Raw genomic sequence first — 21030 nt, 5'->3', positions numbered from 1 at the left:
TTGTCTCTATAGCCATGTTTAAAAAATCTGAAATGGAGTGAGATCTGGATTTGTGGGAAAAAAGTGAAAGAAACCATACGCATTTAAAAGCCTTTCATGAAGTTAGGTGAGAAGATGAAAAGGTTAGATTAGCAAGGGAGAATCTAAGCTAGAAACACAAAAATGCATTAACAGGGCAAAGAAAATAAATTTTAAGTTGTCTGAATTAGGCAATAATCTAACTAATACTGCCTTTTATTTAGAGAGGAAAAAACAGAAACCAAAGCAACAGAATATCCTATCCTTCTTTATATAGCAATAGGTTTTAAAGTTCACAATTAAATTTTTATTTTTTTAAATTTATAATAGTTTATTGTCAAATTGGTTTCAATATAACACCCAATGCCTCTACCCACAAGTGCCCCCCTCATGACCATCACCCTTTCCCCCCCCTCCCCCTCCCCTTTCAGTCCTCGGTTTGTTTTCAGTATTCCATAGTCTCTCATGATTTGTGTCCCTCTCTCTCTCCAACTCTCTTTCCCCCTTCCCCTCCCTATGGTCCTCTGTTAGGTTTCTCCTGTTAGACCTATGAGTGCAAACATATAGTATCTGTCCTTCTCCGCCTAACTTATTTCGCTTAGCATGACTGCTAGAGATTTACCCAAAGGATACAGAAGTGCTGATGCATAGGAGCACATGTACCCCAATGTTCATAGCGGCACTTTCTACAATAGCCAAATCATGGAAAGAGCCTAAATGTAAATTTTTACTTTTGAAGACAGTTCTAATAATTGCAACCCTTACAGACTAATAATATACCCCACCTTCCTTATCTATGCTAAAGAGAGCTTGTTTGGCCTACTACTAGTTTGTTGGAGCAAAGGCATAGGGTCTGGAGTTGATAATGATAAAATACAAGACAGGAAGCAAAACACAAAATATGTGGTATAGCATGATAAAAATAATAATAGTTAACATTTATGATATGCCTGAAGTATTCCAGGGGCTTAACAGCACTCTAAGGGCTCATGATAATCCTATAATGTGAGGACTATTTATCCTCATTCTATAGATGAGGTAATTGAGGAACCGAAAGATTAAATGACTTACCCAAAGTCACACAGCCAGTAACTGTCAAAGCCAGGACTGGGACACAGGTGGCATGGCAGTTTGCTTGGGAGCCACTGAAGGATTACAGGCAAAGTATGGCTAACAATCAAATTCACATTTTGTTTTAGCAAGAGCTCTCAGTAGGAGTGAAAAATGACAAAGAAAAAACACTAAAAGCAGGAAGATTAGCTAAAAGACTGATGTGGCAAGACAGAAATGATGCAGGACTGAATTAAGGAAATAGCATATAATGAAAAGAAGTGAACTGATAGATACAAAGGATGTAAAATCAACTTGATTCTATGATTGCATGTGGAGAATCAGAATGACTCAAGGCTTGACTGACTAGGCCCAACCCTACAGCTTCACATTTTAATCACACCACTACTTTATCAAAATCTTAAAGCAGATAAATTTAGTCTCAGGTCATCCTCATCTCAGCAACAGCCACAGCGTTTGACTTTCCCTTTCTGAAAACTGTAACTATGTACATTAAAATTACTGCCCCTTGGCAATGCCACACTTATTTAATATGGATGCAGTTAAGAGAGCCATTAAATGTTTTTTATAAACCACACACAGACCATCACTGAACATAAGATACAGGGAAGCTACAAGAATATGTGTAATTTCATAAACATTCTTATCTAATAGGCACTCTAAGTTTTAAGAAAACCTAAATGCCCTTTGAATAAATTAGAATCACCTAATCATTTATAAGAAAGGGTCTATGGACACCTATTTTAAGATTCAAAAAAAGGTAAAATAACTCATAACTTCGGAGCTAAATATAGTTTTTTTCTCCTTTGAATAATGAAAAATGAAAAAATAAAATTAAAAATGTTATTCTTATACCTCAAGTCAATGATCTGTAAAGTAATGCATTCGAATTATAATAACTATTGGAAAAACTTACTGTAACTTCAACCTTATTTCCATTATAAGGGTAAAACTATGCTAGAGCCAAAGCCTTCCAGTAACTAAATGCTCTTGGAAAGTGTCCAAGACAATGTTATAGTAAATTTCCAACTTGTTTCATCTAAGATCAAGAAAAACAAGTTATCTAAAGCACTGGATTAAGTTTAAACAGACTCTAACTCAAAGTTATACCTCAAATAAATAATCAGAAAAATCTTTACTCTGTACTTATGATGGGCCCTAAGACCAGTAAGGGTCAGGTGGGGAGACAGCTGCACCTAAGAATCTAATTCACATATTAATTAATATTATTTTAAGAAGACTTTCAATACCAATAGCTTCCATTTTGAGAGAAACAGATTTTGGCAGAATCTGTTAAAATAATGCTTTATAATGATACTGATATGTGGCTTCTAAAATGTGGACAGCATATGGTGGTAGTTACTCTGGTTTCTAGTCTGAGCCACTGTTTAGTCTCCTGTTATCTGTGGTTCAGATTCCTTTTTTACAGGCCGTATGTCTAACGAATACACACCAATTTCATATATAAACAAACATAATGGTGCATTATGTGAGTGCATATGTAAGTGTAGCTATATGACACTCTAGATAAGCTGTGGTTTCCACTCATAACAATTTTTTTATAAATTAAAGTTCTACTAAATTGAGAAGAAAAAGCCATCAGTTAAGAGAAAAATCCAGCCAAAAAGCAAAGAGAACTACAAAATTAACTCTGGAAGCCAAAAAAAAAAAAAACAACCAAAAACCTAAATAAAGCAGGTTCTCAAAACAAACAAATTAAACACATTTTCACTGAGCACTTTCCAGTTTACCTATAAATGGTCACATTTTTAAAAGACTGAATGCTACACCAACTTTCATTTAAGAAAAATGACATCCTAGGGTAAATCTCTAATTTCCAAAAGAAATAATTCAAGTTTAAAGATCTGCAGACAAAAATAATAGAAGCAAGGGCTGCAAAGAAATGAACCAAAAAAGCAAACATGTTTTTACAGGAAACATGGAAACTATCTGCAACACTTAAAAGTGGGATGGACTGAATATAACACACAAGACCCCAAAGGAACAAATTAGTATAAATATCCCCAATGTGTTCAATGTCTACTGAAAGAAGCAATGCCATTCCAACAGAAGCTACAAAAACTGCCATAAACTGGTTACTTCTATTTTTTAAAAACGATTAAATGATGAGATTTATTGCAATATATTTTATAACTTACCAGTACTATTAGTGATGCTTCAACTATGGATTTGTGCTAAGAAGAGTGAAATCTGTTCATACAGCAGTAAAAATGAAGCCTCACTAAAGACATTCAACATAAAGCTGACCCCTAAAGGCTCCCTGATGCACATTTGCAACCACAGTATTCATGATATGCAGTACATTAAACTAGCAACAGATTGGTTAAAAACAGTTTGGATTCTCAACTTCCCATAATACAGGCAACATTTTTAGAAGCAATCATATTAAAATAAATGTGTCTTTCACAGTTATGGGATGAAATTTTAAGCTGGACAGGCACCAATGCCCTGATTTTCTACTTTTTTCATAAACCATATGACTTCCACATGCTGACAGTGTTTTATGTTTTAACCTGCAGTAAAGGCTTTACATCATTTTAATGCTTAGTGCTTAAAATGCAACAGAATCACCTCTGCTAAAGGCAAGGAGGTTTGGTTTACATTTAGTGATTTCAACCAGACTACTAGTGAGAAAAAGTTGAATGAAAGCTTTTCCCAGTAAGTAACTTTGCATTTCCATGGAAAACAAACAAAAAGAAAATGTGAGGTAGGGAAGGTGGAAGAGAATATTTTTCCAACTCTTAAACATTTGAATTTTTTATTTCTAAAATACGCATTGAACATCTAAAAGCTACATCTAACAGGATATCTTTCAGCAAATATATACTCTATTATATAATTACACAGGATTTTCCTCCAGTTTTTGCAAAGTAATATTTCAGTTTAAGATAGAAGATTAAAACAAAAATTGTGGAAATCCTAGTCTATAACATACCAAAGGTTCAGCCTTACATCAACATATTTTATATTCTAAATTTGAGATTTAAAAGACATAAATTTTTTTCTATTCAGGTCAATCTAAATATACATACTACCTCATATTTATAAACAGCTTATCTGTGTGAATGATCAACTGCAGAATAAAACTACATACTATACCTATGTGACTTTTCAGATTTTATGGAATCCTTTACTCATAGGTTCAAGAATTGATAAATTTGGAGCCAAATATGTAAATGCTTTGAAGTCTCAACAGTTAAAAGAGCAATTATGCCAATTCCTTTAGTTATGTAAAGGTCCATTACACACACACACACACACACACACACACACACAGTCACAGAAGAAGGGTTAGGGAAAATTTTTAATTTTAGACTGAAAAAACTACAAAACATATGGTCTTAAAATCTCCTAGTGTAATGTTATTAAATATTAAAGACTGTGAGAAAAATGATGTTGCAATTCTCTTGCCTTTATAACTCTTTTAAACTTGAGGGGAAAAATCAGAATTCAAATATTCCAATTCACCTAGATCTAACAACTTAGTTGTACAATTTCAAAATTAGTTTAATGCAAAGCACTTCAATCCTGATGTGACAATTACCTGTGGCATAAATGCAAAATAAAAACAAATGCAAGTCCTTTTCATCTAATGATGCATTTTATAGCAAAACCACAAAAAGCACAATCATATTAGCACAAACTAAATAAACAGGCACAGGAGGCATCATGTCCATCCAGGAAGAGAAATGTAGCATGCCAAGAAAGAAAGGAAGGGCTGGAAAAAGGCAGGAGGGAAGGGAAGACAGAGGTTTCTATACCTGAAGGATCCCAGAGAAATGAAATAGTCACCTCACTCTATCCTATTAGATACATAAGGGTTTCTAAAGCTTCAAGGTAAAGAACAGCAATCACTTTACACCATTCAACTTTATACAGTATAGTATCTTTCATGTCAACTGCCTTTCATCCTTCACTCCCCCAATGCTTCCTCACTCTTACATACCAGCTTTCAGACAAATCCGAAACAGAACAGGGTGGAGTAGAAGAAAAATACAAGCAGCGCCTTTCTGCTACGGCCCCCGCCCCCAAATAATTTCCAACAGTTTTTCCTACTACGAAAATAAGTCTGCCTATCTTAGGATACAAAACAGTCATTCTATATCTTCAGTAGACACACAGAGACGCATACATATGTCAGGACTCCAGACCCCCACTGCACAGCCCCGAACCTTAAGTAATGTTTATTGCATTTAACATGAAGACAAGATAAAACTACCTACTGTTTCGGGGTGAGGGTGGGTGGAGGACTCCTTTCCAAGTAGCCCCAATAGTGTAACCAAAACACAGTTCCGGAATAAAATATTAAGAACACTTTTTCCTTTCCCACCTATGGACTTAAGGATGCAAAAATCCATCTCCAAACCATCTCACCTCTAAAATTCTTCAGCTGGGAGTTTGGGGTGGAGATACGTCCAGGGGAGGGGGCGGAGGCGGGCAGAAGTATGAACCGGCAATGGGACACAAACGAGTTGCTAACCCCAGCTACCCCACACCACGTCGCCAAGCCCGAAGGTCCAGGACTCGGACCTCACGCACGCTTCTCTGCCCAGGCCCAGTTAAAAGCTATGACTCCAGCTATCTAACTTCCTATCTACAGACATTTATTCAAGACTAACATATCACACAAGTACACGTCACACAGTTTAAAACACAGTTATAAACCCAAACAAACCCACACACCTCAAATTCACCTAGCAGTTTCCCAAACTCCAAACAGGAGACCCCACCTCCAGGATTCAAACCTTCCGCCCACAGTGGAGGAAACCAGGAGAAAAGAGTTGGGGAGCAGCCGACGCCTTTCAATTACCGCCCCCCACAAACTGCCCCACCCCACACCCTCCGTTACCCACTCGGAAGCCCCCTGTTTCCTCCCTCTTCTCAATCGGGCCGCTTCAGAGACCCATGCCCAGCCCACTCACTTTCTCCCCAAAACCCCTTAAAAAAAAAAAAAAGTGAAGAGAAAGAAGTGAGGAAAGAGACTTGAGGTAGTCCGGCTTCAAAACCGCTCGACTCACCTCAGAATCCTCGCTGAGTTCTCTCCGCCCGGCACAGCCCCCTCCCCAACGTCCCAGTACGAATGGCTGAGGCTGGGAGGAGGGGAAAGCGGGAGGGGGAGGGGTGTCTTCCGCGTGGGGCGCCAGTCGGGAGGGGTCTGGGGAGGGGTTGAGGCCGGCGCAGGAAGAGGAGAAGGGGGAGGGGAGGCCCGTATCTCCCAGTCTCCCCCTGAAAACCTCTCTTGTCTCAATCACATCAGACTGACTGTCTTTGTCTGGCTGACAACCGCCATATTGATATCAACAGCCCCGCTCCCACCTGCTGCAGCCGGGCGGCCTTGGGAGTTGTAGTTCTTGCCTCCCTTGAGTAAAAGCTCGGAACTCAGCATCCAGAGGCCCCAGGGAACTACAGATCCCGGCAAGTCCCGCGCCTATCCGCCTTCCCACAGGGAGGAGGGGAAAAGGACGCCAGAGCCATGGGGACTACACATCCCAGAATACCATGGGTCCCAGGCCCGGCCTTGGGACATGATATCATGCTGGGGTGCAGAGGGAGGATGAATTGGCGGCGGGGATGAATTTGAGCTGACCGAGGGAGGCGTTGGAGAGGAATGGGACGAAAAAGAAAAATGACCACAGTTCCCATGATGCACGAAGAGATGACTACATTTCCCATCATGCCCCGGGAAGGGGGCTTAGAGAAAAAGGACTGCATGTCCCGCGATGCTCTCGGTGGGCTAGTGGCAGAGCTTGAACCGGAAGACGCTTTCTGCGTTTGAGAAGTGGAGTGTCTGGTACTGAACAACCAAAAGTCCAGTATGAAACTGGTGAGTCTCCGTTCCTAGGTCATAGGGCAAAGGTGATGCCATATCCTTTTGGACTTCGTCGTTTCCACTTTGGGAAGGGAAGTAGAAAGTGGGGTGGACCTAGGAAAGCTGCTGTTGAGGAGGTTTGAATCTTATTGCACCCCCCCCCCCCCCGCTCACCCCTAGCTACCCGGAGATCTTATCCATTCATTGGCGGGTCCCTGTGGTTAAAGTCCTTCACTCCGTCGTATTTCTTCTACAAACTAAGGTTGGGCTTTACGAGCCACGTTTGATTTGTTTCTCAGATGCCACGTGAGTGTTGTTAATAGGTTAACTTCTTTCGTGCTGGTGACACCTGATTAGCATTTTTCCCCACTGTTGTTAAGGCGGCTTTGCTTAGATATGAGTAGAGTAGAAAATATTGAGCAGAGGGTAATCACTTATTAAAGTTTGTGTTACAGACTTTTAACTGCCCTAGGAATTCAGAGAGGGACGAAGTCAGGGTGTGATCTTAGAGGATTTGAGTCTTAAATCCTGTAACAGTAGGCTTAGAGGAAGTGTTACGGCATTCCAGCCTAGGGACTGGGTGAGCCAGGGTTAGAGGGAACATGCCAGTATATCTGGAGAAGTCTTTGTATCACAAAACCCAAACACTTGATTATAGAAAAGCTTCCAAGACCGTTATTTTGGGCCATTTTACTCGTATCGTTCATAGATCTAACTAGCTTATTCTACCTGTATAGAACTGCAGCCAAGTATTGTCAAGCTTTACTTTCTGTGATTTTTATACAAAAACAAAAGGTTCGTTTTCTTATTTAAACATTTTTCCAAAGCATGTGTGCCTTTACACACACACACACATACACTACAGGCAAATAATCTGTGAAGTGTCAGTTTTCTGAAAAGAAGTCAAGAAAGTATTAAAGTAGATTTAACTTCAAAACTGCTTCCATTTCCAGCTGTTTATGTAGAGGGAAGGGTACAGGTCAGTAAACCTGAACTGTCAATTTGCTCCTAGTTCAGTGTGTAAAACATTTAACAATGCAGAATTGAAAGTCTCTGCCTTGCCCTAAAGAAGTATGCAATTTAATGAAAAACATAGAAAAGAAAGCCAAAATTATAATCGATTACAATCATGGTAAAAGAAGAGCGTGTTCAGGGTTTGGAGAATTAAGAGGATAATGGGGTGGGAGAGAAAAGGGATATAGCTTCCTGGACAAGACTCAAACTGATAAGAAAGATGAGTAGGCCAGGGCCTTCCATGAAGAGGGCTCAGGCTATTGTTGCAAAAGAAATTGCTCTTAAGTGGTTGGAACACAGACCAGGTGTCCTCAATAAAGGATAAAGCATATTTGGTGTGTTTGGTGAGAAGGTGTGCAAATGTGAAACATTTTTTTCCATAAAAACGCATTTAACTGGGAGTATCAGAGAGCCAAGGTTTACTTTACATATACTTTGGTTTGTCCATAATATTCTCCTGCTTAACTTATTTACAAATGTGAAAACATGGAAAGGAAAAAAGTGGTAACTTAGTTTTTCCTTTAAGAATCAAAATATGCTAGGGTGCCTAGGTCACTCAGTTGGTTAAGCATCCAACTTCGGCTCAGGTCATGATCTCATGGTTCATGAGTTCAAGTCCTGAGTCCAGTTCTGACAGCTCAGTGCTTGGAGCCTACTTCAGATTCTGTGTCTGTCGGTCTCTCCCCCTCAAAAATAAATAAACATTAAAAAAATTTTTTCTGAAGAGCCAAAATATACCTCATAGGAAAAGAAATTATTCTATCTATAGTCCCTCCCTCTTTCATTTATTTCTTTTTTCTCTTTTTTTCTTTAATTTTTTTTTATGTTTATGTTTTTTGAGAGAGTGTGTGACAGAGTGCAAGCAGCGGAAGAGCAGAGAGAGAGAGAGAGACAGAGACAGAATCCAAAGCAGGCTCCAGGCTCCAAGCTGTCAGCACAGAGCCCGATGCGGGGCTTGAACTCACAAACCGTGAGATCATGACCTGAGCTGAGGTTAGGTACTTAAGCAACTGAGCCACCCAGGTGCCCCCTTTCCCTCTTTACTTGCAATCCATGTGTTATATATTAAAACTCATTTGGTAGTTGTTAGGTGATCTTAAAGGAGGAATTACTATCAATATAGCAAAGTGGTTTCAAAAACTTTGGACACTCAGTAAGTTAGATTTCTTTTGTGGGTCTTACCTCCCATAAAGTTGAAATAAATCATCTCATGGCCTAAAATTGTTAACTTTGTGCACTGTTTCAAGAATAGTAATAAGTCATGTTTTACCTTTATATCATGAAACACAGAAATATATTTTATTGAGCACATTCACGTTTTTGAGATTATGACTTCCCAAAATACCCTCCCCATGCACAATCTGACCATATCTCATTGATTCTACTTCTGTTCTTAAACAAGTCTGTAGTTCTCTCCAGCCCCACTAATACTGCTTTTTTTACTGGCTCTTTTCACTCAACACTTGGAATTTAACAATACCTTCTAACTGATCTCCCTGCATTCAATCTTTTTTTTTCTTTTTTCTTTTTTAAATGTTTATTTTTGAGAGAAAGAGACAGAGGGAGACAGAGAATCCCAAATAGGCCCCACACTGTCAGCACAACGCCTGACACTCGAACTCACAAACTGTGAGATCATAACCTGAGCTGAAATCAAGAGTTGGACACTTAACTGAGCCACCCAGGTAGGTACACTATCCCTGCTTTCAGTCTTAACTCCATTCACTCTGTTCTTTACTCTGCATCTCAGAAATTGTTTTAAATTGCAGAGTTTCATAAAACCCCTCAGTAGCTTCCTTTATAATTCTTAGCTTGGCTTACTTGGTCCTGCAAAATATGGTCTTGCCTACCTCTTCAGGCTTCTGTCTAGCCCGCATCTCCCTTGCCATCCTGGTTTCAACTGTATTGCACATCTTCCAGGTCCTTCAGTTCACCATTGTGCCTAGGACTTTAAATGTGTTACATTACCTACAATGCTTTTTTGCCTGCCTAATTTCTATAGAAAGAAGACTTCTTCAAGTATTCCTTGTACTGGGTATCCCTGTTATATCCTTCTATGACACATGCTCTTTTTGTGGCACTGGCAATTAGTGGTTTTATGTCTGTCCTCCCTCATATAGTCCCAGGGATCAACACATAGTATTATGCCATGAATAGTAGTTGAATAAATAATTTCTGAAGGATTGTCAAGATCTGTGACTATTGATGAGAAAAGATTAAGCAGAGTACTTAAAACATTACAATAAGCAATAGCCATTGGGGTGAAAAAGAGTAAGTGCTACCTTTTATGGAGCAATTGCTGTGTGCTAGGCACTGTGCCGGGTACTTGCTATTTGGTGTCCCACTTACTCCTTTGATCTAGGTGATAGTATTCTCATTTTAGAGATAAAAAGTCTGAGCCTCAGGAAAGTGAGTGGCTCAAAGTTACACAGAGGAAAAAGTGGTAGAACCAAGATCTGAGTCCAAGATTCCTTCCTCAAGAGTCTGCTGCCTAATGCAAGAATTCCAGCACCTTGCACAGTACCTGGCATATGTTAGGTGATCTCTTTTTTTTTTTTTTTTAATGCTTTTTATTTATTTTTGAGAGACAGAGAGAGACAGCATGAGGAGGGGAGGGTCAGAGACAGAGGGAGACACAGAATCAGAAGCAGGCTCCAGGCTCTGATCTAGCTGTCAGCGCAGATCCCAACGTGGGGCTCGAACCCACGAACCGTGAGATCATGACCTGAGCCAAAGCCGGAAGCCAGGCGCTTAACTGACTGAGCCACTCAGGTGCCCCTGTTAGGCGATCTCTTAATAAAAGGAAGCCAAAGTGCATTTTAAGCTTATTTATTTATTTTGAGAGAGTGCATTCAAGCAAGTGATAGGCAGAGAGAATCCCTACAGTAACAGCATAGAACCTGATGCAGGGCTCAATCTTACTGGCTGTGAGATCATGACCTAAGCCAAAATCAAGAGTTAGATGCTTAACTGACTGAGCCACCCGGGCACCCCTAAAGGCTGTTTTTAAAATTAGATTTAAAAAAAATTTTTTTAACTTTTATTTTTCAGAGACAGAGACAGAGTGCTGTGGGGGAGGGGCAGAGAGAGGAGACACAGAATCTGAAGCAGTCTCCAGGCTTTGAGCTGTCAGCACAGAGCCCAACGCATGACTCGAACCCATGAACCATGAGATCGTGACCTGAGCTGAAGTTGGACGCTCAACTGACTGAGACACCCTTTAAATTAGCTTTAAATGTGAAAAAATAAGATTTTTGAAAAAGATTATTAGTGAAAAATTAAAGTTGGGAAACTTCCTTGATAATATGAAGGGCTCCATATCAGATCATACCAATTAAGTTGAGTGCCCAGGTTAGTTTCTGTACTGCTCCATTTAGCCTCTGTAATACCATTTATAGTTCTCTAACTTTGCACATCATTCTCTTGGTGGCTTCACACACCCAAGGGAAGACGTTGGATGTCATTAGAAAGTAACTTTTGGATATCTCCTCCTTAGATACTAACTCAAAGGATTTTAATGATTGTCTACAATATTATGCAGTATTCAGGCAGCTTTATTTAACTAAAAAAATTTTATTGGTACCTTCAGTTAACCAGAATCATTTTTAAAGAACTGGTAAATTGGAAGTGTATCCTCTAAATCAGCATATTTTACATCATGTTCTGTTATTAATATAAACTGAGCCTAATTGACTATGCCCCGATGGCCAGTTCAGCAAAGGATAGAAACTAGAATTCATCAGGGTCCTTAACAAAAACATTGTGGAACAGAAAAAATACTGAATACATTGACAAATTGAGTTTGGAACATCATATCCAGGAATTTCGTCACTCAAATAGATGAAGATTAAAGTGAATAAAAGAAACAGTTCAAGAATGCAGCATGTGTCATACTTTCTGTAGATAATTCTGGACATGGAGAGAATCTTCTAGTTTATTAAGTCAACTGAAATTGCAACCACAGTATACCCGTGACATTCAAAGTTTTAATACTTTCCATTTTAATTCTTACATTTGACCCCAAAGATTGATAACAAGGAATTATTGGGATTTTGCTGAGGCACAAATATGAATCTGACTTTAAGATTAGTGATAATTGTTAGTGAACGAGCCTGATTGCTTCAGAGTCCATGGCTTTCTGTAGTTATTATTGCTGTCTTGTTAAAGTTCTGAAAGAAATATTATTTAAACTCTTGTTATGCTACATTTTTTTAATTTGATGGAAGAAATTATATGCTGTAGTTGTATTTATAAATTTAAAAATTCAAGAAGGCCAGGAGAAGTTCTTCAGTGTTCTATGCTCCTTTATGCAAAGTGCAGTTTCGTTTGGGGGAACGTTCAAACTTTTCAGTCACCATTTCTCCTAGGAAAACAGATGGAGCAAAGAAATGAATTCATGGACTGTTCCCAGTGGAGGACAGATAAAATACCAAGTAGAATTATAGATGATCTAGAAGATCTTTGGGATGCCTGGGTGGCTCAGTCGGTTAAGCCTCCGGCTTTGGCTCAGGTCAGATCTCACGTTCGTGGGTTCGAGCCCCGCGTCAGGCTCTGTGCTGACAGCTATCTCAGAGCCTGGAGCCTGCTTCAGATTCTGTGTCTCCTTCTCTCTCTGCCCCTCCCCCTTTCATGCTCTGTCTCTCTCTGTATCAAAAATAAATAAAACATTAAAAAAAAAAAAATGTAGAAGATCTTTGCTTGAAAGAGGCAAATTCTGCCCCAAGGTCAATGTAACAAGTCATTAGGAAGGGGTGTGGTTAATCCTTGCTTGGATCTTAGAGTGATACTTTATTTCTCCAGTTTACAGAATTGCAGAATCCTTTAGGCTTCTGAGAACTAGGGTAAAAAATAGAAAATCTCTTGCTATAAATTACCAACATTCACAATTTTACCAGTGCTTATTAATTCACCTATTTTGGTCTGTTTGTTAAAATGTCAACCTGATTTCACGATCTTTTCAATTTCTTTTTGCTGGTTGATTAGAGTGCCCTCATGTGTCTTTTTGATGTAATATCGTTTTGAGTTTCAGAAAGGTCATGTTTTATCACCAGCTTGGTATGATAGGTTTTTTTTCCTTTCTTTCCTCAAACTGAAAAGTGGCATGTAACATAAGGCCAAGTCACATACTTTGTTCAGCCGTGCTCTGAGATAAAAATGGATATTTTACTGTGGGACATTTCAAAGTCATAATTGTCATTAATATGAAGAATAAGTCGTTTATACTTAATGCAAACAAAAAGTGTACCAATAATAGATTTTTTCCAGCAACGATAGTTGAAAATAATGGTTGAATTGAAAGAGTTATGTTGGCTCTCAGTATAAGCATGTCATCATTAGTGTTGCATATAACTGCAGTAATACGTCTGTGTTGTGACTGGTTTGCTGTGAGTACTCAAATCCTGCCACCATTTTCTCTGATGATCAGCAGAGTGTACTTGGCAGACAAAGGCCAGGAGTGAAGCACGTCCTGAAAAGCAGTAAAATACAGTATTCCAAATGGAAAATTTGCTCCTGGCTTGCTAAATACCAACTGAGATCCAGGCACAAACTGCGCCTCAGATCTCCATTATGATTCATTTATTCGTTCAACAAATCTTCCTGAACACCTTCCTCCTCTGTGCTAAGCATAGCTCGAGGTCCTGGGTGTATTACAGTGAACAAAATAAGTTTACTCCCTGCCTTTATGGAAGGTAATGTCTAGTGGGCTTACTGGTGCGATTCAAACAGTATTACAGTGAACTTCCTGATGTAGAGATGTCATTGGGCACTGGCTCATGTATTTTTTTAATGTAATGGTCAAACAGTGCATTTAATTGTACCCAAGAATATGCCTTCTTAAAATTTTAACAATTATAGCCAACTTGCCCACCAGTTTACCATTGTACCAGTAATGTATGTGAATGCATTTGCTCTCCCTTGTGAACAATGTCATCTGTTTCTTTACCCTATGTGTCTTCCTAATGTAACTTTCTTTCATCAATCCTCTTGTCTCTTAGGCTTCACCCACATTTAGTAAAACAGTCTTATAATAGTGATATATGGAAGTGGGAAATGTACTGGAAAAGGGAACACGTTTCTTCAGATAAAACAGCGGTGTCATAAGAATCTTTAAAAGGAATTTTTTTTTTAAAGACTCTTTGGTGTTACTTTGAAAATGCTGATGCGAGGGTGTAGTAATTAAGATGGCGGTTTGTGGGATCAAATGGACTGGAAAGGCAGCCAGGCCAGGTGCATGTAAATGACAGAAGAGATCCCCCATCGTCCCCAGAAAACAAATGATCTGTGAGATGAAGCTAGAACTTGACATATCATGAAGGGCTAAGAAAGAGGGCCAGAATTTGCAAAGATCATGAGAAAAGGCAAGGTTGAAAACAGAAAGGATGAAGGGGAATAGGAAAGACTGTAAGAAGAAAAGGGTCAGTTTGAAAACCCCGAGAGACTCAGTGATCAAGTCTAAGAACTGTGTGGTGGAACTTTACTGTGAGAAAAACAGGAAGTTTCAGTTGTCCCTGATTGACCATATATCTGAAAGAAATGCCCAAAAGGTCTAAAACATTTGAATTTATTGAAAGCACAACTGAATGAACTTTAGCTCTCTCAAGGATATATAATCAGATAGATGATGTTCAAGAAAGTGATTTTTTTAAATAAGAATCCTGAAACGAACACCCTTTTTGCCCTTAAGGTACAGTTTATTTTTCATCATTCATGTTTATGAAAGGGTAGGGGGGAGGTGAATAATAAAAGGTCTTGCATAATCCATTTCTCAGCTTTATGGCCCAAGCAGAGATTCTCTTTTCCAAAATACAATATTTCTGCATTTTTTTATTTCAATGAAATATAGAAAGGCATAATTAGATGTTCTAATTTAATTAATAAGTCTTCTTTCCCATATGTTTTTCCAGCATGTGGAAATATGAGTAAACAAGCAGTAGTATTAATAATGTAGAGGAGGGATGTCTGGGTGGCTCAGTCGGTTAAGTGGCCAACTAAGGCTCTGGTCATGATCTCTCAGTTTATGGGTTCAAGCCCACATCAGGTTCTGTGCTGACAGCTCAGCCTGGAGCCTGCTTCAGATTCTGTGTCTTACTCCCCCACTTGCACTCCCTCTTTCTCTCAAAAAAATGAATAAATATTTTTTAAAAATTTTAATGTAGAGGATATCATAACCATTACCTTTTTTTTTTTACATTTTTAAAGCAACTCTATTGAGGTATAATTTATGTGCCACAGAATTCATGCATTTAAAGAGTACTATGCAATGACTTTTAGTAAATTTACAGAAATATGCAATAATTGTCACAATCCAGTTTTAGAATATTTCTATCACTACAAAAAGATCCCTTGTGCAGTCAAAAAGATCCCTAGTAGTCAATCCCTGTTACTACCTTCAGGCTCAGACAACCACTTACCTACTTTCTGTCTTGGAGATTTGCCCTTTCTTGTCATTTCATGTAAATTGATTCCTACAATATTCAGTCTTTTGTGTCTGACTTCTTTCACTTAGCATGTTTGTGAGGTTTGCCCATGTTGTAGCATAAATTGCTCAATAATATTCCACTATATGAATATATGACATTTTGTTTATCCATGTACCATTTGATAAACATTGGTTGTTTTCATTTTGGGGCTATTATTGTATGGACAGTTTTCATTTCTAATATCTCCATATTTGCATTTCTTTTTCTTGCATGATTGCACTGGCTAGAACCTGAGCAGACATTCTTGCCAATCTTTTCCCATTCCCCAGTCTGAAGGGGAAAGGATTTAGTCTTACTGGATAAGCTATGAGGTTTGGATTTTTGTAGATAGCCTTAATCAGGTTGAGCATTTTTTATCATGAATGGGTCTTGGATTTTATTAAATGCTTTTTCTTTGCATATCAAGATGATAGTGTGCTTTTTGTCCTTTTTTTATATTAATATGGTGTACTATTTTGATTGAATATTAAGTCAATCTTGCATTCTAAGTATAATTCCCATTTGGTCATGATGTATAATCCTTCAAGCATATTACCGGAATTGGTTTGCTAATATTTTCTTGAGGATTTTTGCATGTATATTCACAAGAGATACTGTTCTGTAGTTTTCTCTTTTTTTTTTTTAGATGTTGATTTTTGAGACAGTGAGTGGGGGAGGGGAAGGGAGAGAGGGACAGAGGATCTGAAGCAGTCTCTGTGCTGACAGCAGCCAGCCTGATGCAGGTGGGGCTCAAACTCACAAATGGTGAGATCATGATCTGAGCTGAAGTCGGACACTGAACTGACTGAGCCTCCCAGGCCCCCTATTCCGTAGTTTTCTTATGATGTCTTTGGTTTTGGTATCAGAATGTTCTCATTGAGTGAGGTAGGAAATTTTCCCTTCTCCGTTTTCTAGAAGAATGCCCACAGAATTGATATTATTTCTTTAAATGTTTGATAGAGTTCATCAATGAAGCTATTTGGGCTTTTCTTTATGGACAGATTTTTAATTTGACTAATTCGATTTCTTCAGAGTTTTTTTTCTGCATAAAATTTTTTAGAAACTATAGTAGAATATACACAACATAAGATTAACTGCTTTAACCAGTTAATGCAGTTCAGTGGCATTAAGTACATTCACGTTGTGTGACCATCACCATCCATCTCCAGACATCATTTAGCATAATATCTTCAAGGTTTATCCATGTTGTGGCATGTGTCAGAATTTTCTTCCTTTTCTAGGCTGAATAATATTCCATCAACCATGTATATACCACATTTTGTTTATCCATTCTTCTGTCTGAGGACACTTACATAATTTCTGCCTTTTGACTATTGCAGATAAAACTGTTTTATACCTCTTCAGATCTCTGTTTGAATTCTTTGGGATATATATGCAGGAATAGAATTGCTGGATCACATGGTAATTCTCAGTTTAATTTTTTGAGGAACAAACACACTTATTTTTCACAGCATATGCACCTGCACCATTTTACATTCCCAGCAGCAAGACATAAGGGTTCTGATTTCTTTACATCTTCACCACTTGCCAACACTTGTCATTTTCAGTTGTTTCGATAATAGCCATCCTAATGGGTGTGAACTAGTTTCTCCCTGTGATTTTGATTTATATTTCCCTAATGTTTAGTGATGTTGAGCATCTTTTTGTATTTTTTTTAGATAGGTAATGTACATTGTTTAACTTTTAAAAAGAATAAACTGTACAGTAAGTTTAAGAAAAAAAAAATGAAGATATCTTCTATCTGTATCTTCCTCCCCAAAGCAATCTCCATGATCAGTTTCTTGTGTACCCTTCAGACATATTCTGTGGACTTATATTTATGTAATTTACATCCTTTTCTTAATTTTTTTTACAAAAGTGGTAAGACCACCCACACTGGTTTTGTGAATTCCTTTTTCTTTTTTTTAAGTTACAAATGCATCTTATCATCTCATATCAATATCTAGAACTGCTTCATTTTATAAAATACTACATACTCACACCTAATGAGTCAGAGTCTGCATTTAATAAGATCTTGGGTCATCTGTTTTCACAGTACTTCATTGTAGACAATAAAATATTTCCAGTGCTCCTGTCAGAGTTTTTTTTATGTCTCTAACAGACATTTTGTATTTTCATTATCTAAAGGCTGAGTTTAGAATTACGGATGTTGGGCTAGAGGATCTAGTTCTACTACCTGCACCTTACAGTGATTTTGAAATCATTGTGTAGGGCATGGTTTTGTTGCTAATATAAGACATAATTATGAAATTAGTATCACCGTATCTCAAAAATATACTATTACTAGAAAAAAAAAGTCAGTTGGTAGTGTTTGGTTGTTTAGATATACCACAGTCTAATCTGTCCAAACTTTCAGTGATGAGCATTTCATTGTTTCCAATCTTCTGCAATTAGAAATCATATTCCAGGGTAATCTCCTTTGTGAGCATCTCTAGAAGTAGGTTTGTAGGTACATTGCTGGGTGAAATGGGTGTTTCAAAGGGTATGTACATTTTAAATTTCAATTTATTGCCAAAATGCCCCCATAGAGACCTATCCGATCCCAGTGTGCTGCTACAGTGTAACCGTCATACTGTCTTATTTCTTTCCCCTCACTGAAAAGTGAAAAAATTGTATGTCATTAGACTTAAAAAATTTTTATGCCTCCTATGTGTAAGATGTAGAACATATTTTTATGTGTTTACAAAAGCATCTGTATCTCTATTTTTCTCAACTCTTTATTCTACTTGACCTATTAATTTTACAGTACTTATACCATTTCATCTTGTATAGTTTTAGAGTGTATTTTAATATCTTATAGTACTTGTTCCCACTCATTGTTCTTCACTTTAGAATTTCCTAGACTGCTGTCAAACGTTTATTTTTTTGTATAAAATTTAGAGTTTTAGGTGTCATATAAAATTCAGAATTAATAGATCCCACTAAAATCTTTCTCCTATTTTTATTGGAATTCACAAATTTAGAAAATGTAAGGAAAGAAGTGACTTATTTCTTTCAACATATAATTGAGTCTAAAAACAAATGTCTTTTCCTTTAAATCTTAAACATTATCTTTTTTGTTACTATAAGTGGAATCTTTTCCTAAGAGTTTACATATAAGATGGGTATTTCTTCCTTGTATTCTCTCTACAGCTCCTTGTTCGTTTTATTTTAATTTTTAGTAGTTTTTCCAGTTAATTCTTGTGGGTCTTCGAAGTGTATAACTTTGCAGAAAATCTTTTTAAACCTCAGCGGTTTCCTGTGGTATAAGGACATTGGCTTATACTTGCAGGATAGTTTGGAACAGGAGTGGTAGTGGTAGACGTCTCTGTTCTATTTCTGACACAAATGGACATGCTGCTTTAAGTCGACACGTCACTGTTATATCAACTTTTGGCTCGAAATTTTTGTATATTTTAATTTACATGCTGTAGCTAGCTACTTCCTTGCTTCGGAATTTTCTAGTCGCTAATAAGGTGAGATTCTTTCACATAGACCAACAATAAGTTATTTTTTAAGGGGAAGATCTATTTGTGTTGTACGGTATTGTTCTAGGCAGCTAATTATATCTTGCAAGCCATTTCCAGACTTTTGAGAAAACAATGGTTTTTAAACTTAAAGTCTTGGGTGGTGTATAGCAGATTCACAGAAGTAAAAGACTTCTGTGACCTTAAGAGAAAATTGCAGGGTTTCCTTGTAAAACAGAACAGCCAGAAATAGTTTCTCTCTATGTATTTAAGAGACAGGCCTGATAAAGGCTAGAAATGTAAACAAATCGGTCTGTTAAAATAAACATAATTAACACACACACACACACACACACACACACACACACACACACCAAAAAAAAAAAAAAAAAAATCTCTGTAGAAGCAAAAGGGTTCAGAGCCCGAGTCAGGGGCTTATTTATTTTAAGCTGTATTTGAGTCAAGCGATGTAGATCCAATAGGAAGAAACTGTTGATGAACTACTATGTGATAGTTAAAATTAACAGAAGAAAGAAGCAGTAACAAAAATCCTTTGTTTGGCTGTACAATCTAAGAAATGCTACTAAGTGCCTGTCTCATACAAAACCTCCTTGATATCATGGGGCCTACTAAAGATGAGTAAGACATATATCCTACTTTCAGTAACTCATTATTTAACAAACCATGGACACAATGTATTGTGTATGCTATGTATGTATATGACAGAGTATACGTAGTTTTAGTAATAGACTTTGATAAAAGGCAGTAGTGGGGCATGTAAGTTTAGGATTATGAAAGATGTATTGCAACCAGAAAGTCAAAGCTGTGTAGAGAAGTAAAATCTGAGTTGGCCTTGAAAAGTATATTGGCTGGCAAATATGTTGGAGGAGTTTTGTGTCACTGCCATTGAAGTCAGGGGTGACAGAAGTTAGAAAGGTAGATTGAAGCTACAGTGGTGACTTTGAATACGAGACTTAGTGGTTTGAACAGTTACAGAGTAAGGATATTTAAAATATATATATTTCAATGAAGTTTTGGAGTTTTAAAGAAAGAATGTTTAGGGGCGCCTGGGTGGCTCAGTGGGTTGAGCATCCGACTTCGGCTCAGGTCATGATCTCACGGTTTGTGGGTTTGAGCCCCGCGTCGGGCTCTGTGCTGACAGCTAGCTGAGAGCCTTGAGCCTGCTTCACATTCTGTATCTCCCCCTCTGACCCTATCCTGCTCGTGCTGTCTCTCAAAAATAAAAATAAAAAGTGTAAAAAGAAATTTTTTTAAGCAAGAATGTTTAATCACCTAGAGCCTTTAATTTATCCCTTTGGAAATATAGGTCAAAGGAATTGGAAGAACTATATTTTACACACTTAAAAACTTTGGAATGTGAAATCAGAAAAAGTATGGTTCACTGCAGTTACAGAAAATATTTTGAAAAGTGAAATATAATCAAGCATTAGCAAAGTTAGCTAATGCATCAAAGTAAGTGCAAAGTCAGAATTACCCTACTGAGGACAAGATTTTTCTAAGTACTTTACAAGGACCTCATAAGCAATAACAATTCATAAATACACCAGAAGGTGAAAGGGATCTGGAGAATCAGTGGGACAAGTTGATGGGCACCATAGAAGAACAATACCCAGATGGGGGGCAAAGGAGAGAACAGAAACAGTGAATTCCTTGACATTCACCTCTGTTGAGAAAAAGCTGGGCAAGGGTCCCATTCCTACAGAACTGATAAATGCATAGAATATTCTTGGTTACATCAACAGCTTGAATATAGATAAATCACTAGAAAGTGTGATGCTGTCCTTGGATTTTTAAAATACAATTTTCATACAGTTAAACTAGCATAAATTTAAAGTGCACTTATAGTTTGATGAATTTTTAACTAGTTATGCATTCGTGTATGTTCTCATTTGTATCTGGCTTCTTTAACTCAACACACTGTTGACCTGAAAGTTTTGGAGAATAAGATTGTTGACTTGTTGGCTAACCTATGTCACCCATGTATGAAGAGCAATTTCTAGAGGACTGGCAAGCTGCCTTTGAGGTTACCATTTCTTTGTAGGGTTCTTGAAGGGACCCTGAGAAATTCCGCCTGGTAAAACCTATTTCTGGGCTTGGCAAGCCACTGCAATTCAGTGGGAGACTGTCAGGCAAACACAACATGGTTTCT

At 37.8% G+C, this 21030-nt stretch overlaps 2 protein-coding genes across 8 annotated transcripts in view; one reads left to right on the top strand and one right to left on the bottom strand.

Annotated features, from left to right (window-relative positions):
* The window catches only part of HMBOX1 (homeobox containing 1), a 176798-nt gene extending 170388 nt beyond the window's left edge, over positions 1 to 6410 (bottom strand). For all 6 annotated transcript variants that reach the window (XM_029938468.1, XM_029938486.1, XM_029938474.1 and 3 more), the window contains exon 1: positions 6129 to 6410. The gene's annotated coding sequence lies outside the window, so the exon portion shown is untranslated. The remainder of the gene's footprint in view (positions 1 to 6128) is intronic.
* Positions 6411 to 6672: 262 nt separating this feature from the next.
* INTS9 (integrator complex subunit 9) overlaps positions 6673 to 21030 on the top strand; it is a 107947-nt gene continuing 93589 nt past the window's right edge. The window contains exon 1 of one of the 2 annotated variants that reach the window (XM_029938461.1): positions 6673 to 6934. In XM_029938461.1, coding sequence (XP_029794321.1) covers positions 6926 to 6934 — 9 coding nt within the window. In that variant the 5' untranslated portion in view covers positions 6673 to 6925. The remainder of the gene's footprint in view (positions 6935 to 21030) is intronic. The other variant, XM_029938457.1, reaches the window with a different exon arrangement.

This window comes from Suricata suricatta, chromosome 1 (genome assembly GCF_006229205.1).
Source record: "Suricata suricatta isolate VVHF042 chromosome 1, meerkat_22Aug2017_6uvM2_HiC, whole genome shotgun sequence".
Taxonomy (NCBI): Eukaryota; Metazoa; Chordata; class Mammalia; order Carnivora; family Herpestidae; genus Suricata; species Suricata suricatta.
This window is presented reverse-complemented; position numbering and strand designations above follow the sequence as displayed.